This window comes from Camponotus floridanus, unplaced genomic scaffold (genome assembly GCF_003227725.1).
Source record: "Camponotus floridanus strain SB8 unplaced genomic scaffold, Cflo_v7.5 scaffold242, whole genome shotgun sequence".
Classification (NCBI taxonomy): Eukaryota; Metazoa; Arthropoda; class Insecta; order Hymenoptera; family Formicidae; genus Camponotus; species Camponotus floridanus.
The window spans coordinates 41,513-51,411 of NW_020229373.1; the positions used below are offsets into that span (position 1 = coordinate 41,513).

The window sequence follows — 9,899 nt, forward strand, 5'->3', positions numbered from 1 at the left end:
TAAATATATTATAAATTATATGAGTATTATGAGTATATATCTTTTCATTCTTTTCTATCAGTTATATATGATATATAAAATGGTTAATTAATATTCACATCATATCATATATACTATTTTTTATATATATTTGCATTATATATTTTGTATTATATTTTTCACAATTTTTTTATATATATATGTTCAAGTTTTATTGAATTTAATTTATATTATATATTATAATGTGTTAGAAAGAGAACGAAAACCAAAGGAGAGAGTGAGAGGAAAGTACAGATGGCAGTACTGGTATACTCGCTGACTTCACGCATGCGCATTTCATTTTATGCTACACAAACTTCAAAGGTGCCGACAGGGAGTTGCGCTACTGTATATACTGTGGTTTAACGTCGTTGTGTTTTAATATTATGTCTTGACTGCGAAAGTCCGAAGTAATAATTCGAGCACGTCGTTGTGCTCCGCTCACGTTGACCACACCTATGCTTTCTCCGTCTCTCGATCGGCCTTTTAAGACTTCTTCTTACTGTGGTGCCGTGTGCACAATCGTGTCGTGTGCATAATCGTACCACGTCGTACTTGCGCGTTGTCGTGCAAGCAATTGTTCTTGGTTGCGCAGTTCGTCAAACAATAGTGTAGTGCTTAGCGCCTGTTAGATGGCGCAATATACCCAACATTCCTCCCTTAAGAATGCTGTCCTCGGTAGGGGCGAGTTCCTCCCAATGCCTTGTAATCTGGTCGAATTCAATGCGAAAGACATTCAGAACGACGAGCCGCTGCTACTGAGGAGGTTGTGTGGCCTCGTTATTAAGAGGTTCTGCCTCCTCTCTTTCTCCTAGCGAAGTGTGAAGTACTGGATCTGGTTGAATCCGTGCTGATTTTTTTCCAAAGGGTAGTAGATCTTCGCTAATCGTATTGGATTTCTTTTCCTGTTTCTTTGGACGATTCCATATTTGATTGAAATGTCTAGTAATGAATCCTCCTAAGCTGACGCGAGCGAGTGCTTTCCCTATCAGCCTAACAATTTTTCCAGGAATACGCTGTCCGTTGGAAAGTTGAATTAGTACCGATTGACCTATAACAAATGAACGTGGCTTTGCGCCGTGATGAGCGTCAAATGGTTGTTTCATTTGCTTCTGCCGAGAAGTAAGACTTAGATTAGGTTTTTCGGTTGCAGTAAAAATATCTAATGGAGTTCTAAGCTTACGTCCAAAGAATACTTCTGCCGGAGACTTACGATCTGGTATCGCATCACTGGGTGTGTAGTTGTATACGTAAACAAATTTGTTTAATTATGTTTCTAACTATGAACTTTGACTTGTGTCTATAGAACTTTTCAATGTTCTGACCATTCTCTCGGTTTGACCATTTGATTGTGGATGCCCAGGAGGGAGGATTACGCAGGTGAAGAATTCTAAATTCGGCGCACAGTTGCACGAATTCCACTGAAGTAAATTGGATACCGTTATCTGAAACTAGTAGAGGTTCATATCGATTAAAGGACCATTTACACATATAGGTGACGTATCAGTGTCGTATCCGTTCAGTTCCGTGATTCGTCAGTATCAGTGATGATAAATATTGTTCCTTTGTTTTTAGATGGACGTGTTTACACATGTCTGACGCAGTATCGTATTCGGATCGTTCAGTTTCAGTTCAGTATCCGTACAGTAATATTGTGTTTATTGCAAACGATATTTTTTGCTCCTTCATGGATACATTACTACGGTCAGTAAATTTATTTATAGAGTATTTGATGCCAAGCAGATCACTTGGATCAAATCGAGGATTTAGATGAAAGTGAAATATTAAAACAATTTTCAGACATTCTGAAATATTCAAAAAATTTTCTTCAAAATCTTTTTCTTGATTACCAAGTAGATTATTCAAAGATGTTAGACGTATAATAGGAACGTGAGTATCCATTTCTTCATCTAATGTACTTAGGACATTTAGATGTGTCAACGATGTTTTCCACGATGGTATCTCCTGGATAAATTCCATGTGCTATTTTTAATTTTGGTATATATCCTACTTCTATTTCAGGATTTTCCATTCTTACATGAAATAACGACTCTGACCGTGGAGGCACTGTGATCATTTCCGGCGTGAAGAAAGATATATTAATTCCGGATACGGTTAGACATCCTTGTGCGTAGTCTATCTTTGAGGAAGTTTGTTTTAAGAAATCATTCCCTAATATCCCAGCTTCTGGGATTGGAAAATCGTGAGATACTATATGAAAAGCCATAGGTATTTTAAAGAGATTTAATATGATTTTCCCGAACGTATATACTAGATAATTATTTATGCCATTTAATTGCAATATTTTTGTATAATTAATGTTTATATTTTTAGGTATAAAATTTTCTTTAATTAAATTTGGACTGGATCTTTTATCTATCATAAAAATGGTTTGAGTAGGTTTGTCATTAATATTAACTTAGACCGTAGGCATGCGACCGCGTTCATCAAGATTCATTGTTACCGTGCGTTTATTGTTCGATAATCTACTTGATTTTCTAGGACAGGCTTGAAATCTATTTGAGCTTCCTCTATATCTAATATCGAGGAGTTATTATTGTAATTTTTCTGATTATTTTTCTCTCGGTAATTATTCGTTGCAATTCATAATTGACAATTTTTAAGGAGATGACCTTGTTCTTTGCAATATCAACAAAATGAATTATCTTTAGAGGTTGAAATTTGGCTTACTTTAGAAAAACAATTTTTGGCAGTATGTCCAAAATTATTACAAATTTGACAAATAATTTGTTGTTTATCTTTTAAATTCTATTCTTCATTCTGTTTCCTCCAACAATTTTTAGCTAAGTGGCCAGGCCTTTCACACCACTGACAGATTACAGAGACTTTACTGGGTTGATTATTAATATTTTGTCGACAGGTTAGCATTATGTCCTGGCTTTGAACATAATTGACAGGTGACAGCTTTTTCCTGTATTATATTTATCGTTTGTCGAGCTTGAGGATCGCGAAACCGACATTTGTCAACACCGTTTTTTGCTAATTTGACATATTAATATTTCGGTTTCCAAATTCGTCTCGTTGTAAACTTGCGGAGAAATTTGAGTGAGTTTTCTACAGTTATTGGCTATATGTTTTTTAAAACAGAATTGACATGTTTCCTGCAACCACTTAGTATAAGGTAGCTCGTTTTGATTTGAGTTAGCGCCTTATTTTTGTCGTAAATTTACTATCTCTCGAAGTTCTCGTTCAATCCTCAAAGCGTCGGCAATAATGTCTTCTATGTTTATATTTCTGGTAATTCTTTGTTCTATGTTAGGCTTTAACCCTCTTATAAAACATTCACACATGTTCTTTTCTAATGTCTAATGACATTTTAATATTTTCATCAGGCAAAACTTTTTCTAGATATTGATATGCTTCTAAGATTTATTTTCCAAGAGTTTTAATTCTATTAGCATAACTAATTACGTCTGCTTCATCTTTTTGGTAAATACGTTTGGTAAATTCTCCTTGCAATTGATAAACATCTTTCGAAGGACCGTAAATTCGTCTTAAATAGGCTGCTAATTGCGATACGCTACTAAAAAATTGATCTTGTATAGTTCGTCTAGCTTCTCCGATTATTCTGGTTCTTATGATTTTAGTAAATTGCGATTCTACTTCTTCAGGTAACATAGATTTTGCTTCTTCCCATCCTTCGATGAAATAATTTAGTGGAATGTTATTACCATCAAAGAAAGGAACAGCTTCAACAGCGTATTTTAGCGTAACAAAAGGAATTTGATATGACATTGTTTTGGAATTATTTCCTATTTCTTTAACACAAATTTAATATAAACTTCTTTAATACAAATTTTATATAGTTTTTAATTTTGATTAATAATTATATCAAGAAAATCATCAGACTTTGGCTAGGATATATATTAACATTATGAAATAAAAATAAATAATAATTAAAAAAAATTGTTTTTAATATCCAGAAACTAAAATAAATTTGGTTTGTAGATTTAGGAGCTGCTATCGGAATAGGTATATGTATAGGAATGTGTATAGTGTGTATCATTCAAAGATATAAATCTCATATAAATTTGAATACCATCTGATATAAATTTAGGTTTAATTAATTTAAATTTAATTTGAATATAATTTACTCTTAAGAAGAATTGTCTTTTAAAAGGATTTCCTTTTTTATCGAGATTTTTACATTTCTTCCCATTTCCAAGATCGCACTTCTAAATCCCGGACGAGCTCCCAAAATTTCTAAGTATGTTACGTCCAGACCCTGAAAGGATGGGCTGTATGGAAGAACGTAACTTACTTATCTCGTGACACACTTTATTCGGGCATGTGTATGGATCGGGTCGAACGAATGTGAAGGGCCTGACACAGGTCAGCGATTGAAGGTCTTTTTAACTCTGCGTTTTTACGCCTATTCGTTCGGTGGTCCCTTTTCGATAAAAGAATTTAATCCTTGTTACGGGATAGGACTTAGTGCGATCTCAGGGTTTAGGGAAGAGAACGGGTTAAATAATTAAATTCTACATCAAATAAAAAAAATACATATATTATATAAAAAAATAAGGAAAGAAAAATACATCTTAGCAGTTATGCATGAGTGAATATGTGTGCGTGAGTATATATTCTCGAGTATGTGTTATAATTAGAATTAAAATTTTCCAAATTCGGCGAAACACAGGTCCAAATTAAAATACAATAATAAAATTAAGATAAAAGATTCGCCAAGTCTAAGTTCGAAAATTATTCATCTATTTCAATGATTTCTCCCAAAGTAGTGATAATACAAAGGAAAATAATATAAAGGGGAAGAAAGAAGAAAAAAAAGAAAAAATAATAATAATAATGCAAGCAATGGGAAATTAAAAGAAAATGAAAGGGAGTAAAGAAAAAATAGAAATGAAAAGTTAAATATATATAAAGAAGGGCTCAAACGAAATATAAAGATAGAAAACAATACGAATTCTTAGTAAATAAATCAGAAAAGGCAATTAAAAGGAAATGAAAATTAAGGAATCAATCGCGAACCGTCTTGCGGAGATTCTCAACAAACGGGGAATTGTCCGTGAACCGCCTTGCGGAGATTCTCGACGAACAGGGAATTGTTCGTGAACTGCCTTGCGGAGATTCTCAACGAACAGATAAATTATTCGCGAACCGCCTTGCAGAGATTCTAGGCGAATTAGAAAGAACTAAGAATGGAATAAGACTGGAGGAGAGGTGAGACAAGGATTGATTGATTGATAGTAATTAGTAAAAATTTAATGATTATTAATTGTATAAAATTATTAGTCAGACATAGATTTTAAATTATGAGATAGTAAGATATGGAAAAGGCAGAAAATAAAAATTATTCAAATTTACTCACAACTCGTTGGGATTATAAAAATAAGTGCGTTGATAAAATTGCAATGGCCGAAGTCGGAGGTTTACAACATGAAGGGCCGAGTAATGGAGATGCTCATCAGAAATTTCACATGATGCACAATTAAATGTTAACAAAATCATTTTCACTGTGATATAAAACAAATTAATTAATTTAAATTAATTTAACAATTAATTTAATTGCATAATGCAAGAAAAGGATCCCCGAGGCTATAATATATAAATTTAAAATTGAATGGCTGAATCTTGACTGGAGCTGTCAACAGTACTGCTTATAGTGCTAGTTAGTACTTATTAGTGACCGCTTAGTGAACTAGAACTAATGAACTAATGAACTAGAGAGCAAGTGAGTGCTCGCGCCTTGCGCTTGCATTTTTTAAAGTAGTTGCTCCTCGTCCTTACTGGATGGTGAAAATCTTTGAAAATCGAATCAAATGATTTCTATTACTCCCTTCTTAGAGCCAAGGAGTTAGATTTTCAGTAAGAGAGGAGTGTCTTAAGCTTCTAATTGGTTAAGCCCTTTTGCTCGAGATTTAGCTCCATCCAGTGGAGAGTAGGAGTGAGGAGCTGATTATCTTATCGCTTAATGATTTGACGATTGAGGATGGCCTGTCAAACAAGCGTACGTGCAGTATTAATTTCACAGTGTTTTATGTTTACCTTTGGTCAATTTCTCGAGGACCACAGGCTTTTTGTTTAAAATCTCTAAAATAAAGCAAGTTATAGCCACACTGAGAAAAAAAAAATGTTCAGTCAAAAAAAAATTGTTTGATTCAACTATATGCGGCGGTCACGGGCTGTCAAGCAAATATTTATTAATCTGAAAAAATATTATGTCTCAGTAGATAAAATAATTATTTTGTATCAAGAGAAATATCTAGTTGACCTAACAGAATTGAATTATGTTTAAATATATATAAACTTAAATGTATAATTTTGTTTATTTAATCAAACAGTAGCTATTTTATAATAATTATATGCATAATTACACAAAATAAATATTAATTTTATTTAAAAAAAAATTTTTTTAATCCAACCATAATTTAATGTAATATAAAATAATTATTGTATTGAACATCACGAATATGAAATTAAAGGAAAATATGATTTGTTTACTTTATACATATAATATCTTGTTTCAACAATGTATTGACTTTAAGAAACAACATATATTTTCAAATTAGTTAAATGTAAAATTGAATCAAGTAAATATTTTCTTTGTATTAATATATATTTTTTTATTTTATATAATATTAACTTATTCTTACAAAGTATTTCGTTAGTTATCGCGAATATTTAATTGAATGAAAGTAGGATATATAGGAGAGTTCTAACCCAGGTCCTCTCAGGGGGGGTGAGGCGCGCAGGGGATTACGGAGGCGCGGGGGAATGACGTCACGCGGGACGGAGGGATTTCGGCGGCGGCGCGTGTTAGATGTTTTATGGTAATATTATATTACATGCCCAGCTGATAAACAGTATTGCGTACGGACATGTTCGGTTTATAAATAATATAAACATTAGCATTTTCGAATTGAGATTATGATCGTATAATAGAGATGTGACATTATCGCCATATCGTCGTAAACGCCTCGTAAAAAGTACGCGCGGTTCCATATATTTATCGAAAGTATATGAAATATTGTGTCGCATGCCTGGTTGATAAATAATATAAACATCTGCATTTCTTTGAAATGCATCGCGTGCGAGAAGAACGAGTGCGAGGGAGAGGGAGCGATGGCGCGAGGAGAACGCGTGCGAGAGGGAGAAAGACTTAAAACAAAAAAAAAAGGAAAGAAAGAAAGAAAAAAAAGAAAAAGAAAAAAAAGGAAAGGAAACATAAATCCATTTTTCCATCAACCGGACGAAGAACTAACAAAAGTAACGCAAAAAAAAACTAAGTCAAGAGGGCAGGGTGATTTGGGATAGGACAGTAGGCTGAATAGAGATTCGAAAGGTTGAGAAGAACGCGTGCGAGGGAGAGGGAGCGATGGCGCGAGGAGAACGCGTGCGAGGGAGAGGGAACGATGGCGCGAGAGAGAGAGAACGCGTGCGAGGAAGATAATGTAAATAAATATTTTTTTAAAATGAATGTATAAAATTTATTAAAAATGTGTATGTGTGTGTTTATACATTTTTATGTGTGTGTGTGTGTATGTATACTTAAATTTAAGAATAAAAAGTAATGATAAAAAGAAAATAAAAAATATAAAAAATATGAAATAAGAAATAATACAAAATATATGGGGAGGGGAATGCGCCGAGTTGAGAGAGGCCGCACCTGCAACAAAAAAAAAAGATATACATTTTATTAGTTTTTAATAAAACATTTAATAATTTATTTAATATAAAAATAGTACTTACATTAACCTGCTAGAGCCATCAAATCGTCCTGTAGCATCCACACGTTTCCACCTAGGATCCACTCTTCGTCATGGATGATTTCCAGATGAGAACGCGTGCGAGAGAGAGAGAGAGAGACTTAAAACAAAAAAACAAAAAAAGAAAGAAAGAAAAAAAAGAAAAAGAAAAAAAAGGAAAGGAAACATAAATCCATTTTTCCATCAACCGGACGAAGAACTAACAAAAGTAACGCAAAAAAAAAACTAAGTCAAGAGGGCAGGGTGATTTGGGATAGGACAGTAGGCTGAATAGAGATTCGAAAGGTTGAGAAGAACGCGTGCGAGGGAGAGGGAGCGATGGCGCGAGAAGAACGCGTGCGAGGGAGAAGGAACGATGGCGCGAGAGAGAGGGAACGCGTGCGAGGGAGATAATGTAAATAAATATTTTTTTTTAAATGAATGTATAAAATTTATTAAAAATGTATGTGTGTTTATACATTTTTATGTGTGTGTGTGTGTGTGTGTGTGTGTACGAGGTCTGGCTATTAAATAACGAGACTGCGCGCACAGAAGGCGTCTTAGAGGGGTAAGGTGGGAAACGAATGCAGCGTTGGATAGCTGGAAGTGTCTACTATTTTTAGTACGAAAGCACGTTTTTGTCGCTATAGTAGTATTTTTTCTGTAGAGGTTAGAAACAAACGTGTTTTTTTTTCGTGCCGATAACAATGTGTGACGAAAAACACGAGCAACGGATCAATGTGAAATTTCTCGTTAAATTAAACAAAACTCCGACTGAGTGCTATAAGTTGTTGAAAGAGGCCTATGGTGAGAATTCTCTATCTCGTGCGCGTGTTTTCGAATGGTATAAACGGTTTTCTGAAGGCCGAGAGAGCACCGAAGATGACCAACGTCCAGGTCGACCAGTCTCTGTTTCAACTCCGCAAACAGTAACCAAAATAAATGAAATTGTGCGCGGAGATCGTCGTATGAGCATTCGGATGATTGCTGAGACTGTAAATGCCGATAAAGAAACTGTCAGAAAAATTTTACATGACGAATTGAACATGAAGAAAGTCTGTACGAAGTTGGTCCCAAAAAATTTGACCCCTGACCAAAAGCTCGTCCGTCAACAGATCTGCTCAGATTTTCTTGAGAGGTTAGATGAAGAGCCTGAATTGATGAAAAACATCATCACTTGCGATGAAACCTGGATATTCCAATACGATGTTGAAACTAAGCGGCAATCCATGCACTGGAAAACTCCTGCATCGCCAAGAATGAAAAAAGCAAGGATGTCGAAATCAAAATTTAAAGCCATGCTAATCGTTTTTTTCGACATCAACGGCATCGTGATGACTGAATGGGTTCCAGAGGGTCAAACTGTAAACCAAACTTACTATTTGAAAGTTTTGGCAACGCTGCGAGAGCGAGTTCGTAAGAAACGGCCGGAGTTGTGGAAAAACAAGTCGTGGATCTTGCACCAGGACAACGCACCTGCCCATAACGCGCTGTCTGTGAAGCGTTATTTAGCCGCTAAAGGCACTCCAGTGCTCGAACACGCGCCGTACTCGCCTGATTTAGCACCCTGTGATTTTTTCCTGTTTCCGAAGATCAAGTCTGCCTTAAAAGGAACTCGGTTCGAGTCGATAGAAGAGGTGAAGCGAAAATCGGCGGAGCTCCTAAATGCTCTTACAAAAGAAGACTTCCAGCATTGCTTTGACCAATGGAAAAAACGAATGGAACGGTGTGTGGCGAGGGAAGGGGAGTACATTGAAGGGGAGCATTCGATTGTAGAATAATTTTTAAAATAAAACTCTTTTTCATAAGCAGTCTCGTTATTTAATAGCCGGACCTCGTATGTATACTTAAATTTAAGAATAAAAAGTAATGATAAAAAGAAAATAAAAAATATAAAAAATATGAAATAAGAAATAATACAAAATATATGGGGAGGGGAATGCGCCGAGCTGAGAGAGGCCGCACCTGCAACAAAAAAAAAGATATACATTTTATTAGTTTTTAATAAAACATTTAATAATTTATTTAATATAAAAATAGTACTTACATTAACCTGCTAGAGCCATCAAATCGTCCTGTGGCATCCACACGTTTCCACCTAGGATCCACTCTTCTTCGTGGATGATTTTCAGATAGGGCTCTTCCCCGAAGAGCCGC

The 9,899-nt window shown here is 34.9% G+C and overlaps 1 protein-coding gene across 1 annotated transcript; it reads left to right on the forward strand.

Annotated features, from left to right (window-relative positions):
- The first annotated feature begins 8,267 nt into the window (after window positions 1-8,267).
- Window positions 8,268-9,570, forward strand: LOC112638089 (protein GVQW3-like). Its single transcript, XM_025409132.1, has 2 exons — window positions 8,268-8,812; window positions 9,206-9,570. Exons 1-2 carry the CDS (start codon window positions 8,450-8,452, stop codon window positions 9,521-9,523), a joined length of 681 nt encoding a protein of 226 aa, XP_025264917.1. The 5' UTR covers window positions 8,268-8,449; the 3' UTR covers window positions 9,524-9,570.
- Window positions 9,571-9,899: the final 329 nt, after the last annotated feature.

What these genes read in the sequence shown, in the direction of transcription:
- LOC112638089 (XM_025409132.1), top strand. Translation starts at nt 8,450, where the DNA reads ATGTGTGACGAAAAACACGAGCAACGGATCAATGTGAAATTTCTCGTT. An exon ending in AGAAAGTCTGTACGAAGTTG is followed by an intron (nt 8,813 to 9,205) that starts GTCCCAAAAAAT and finishes TGGATCTTGCAC; the next exon opens with CAGGACAACGCACCTGCCCA.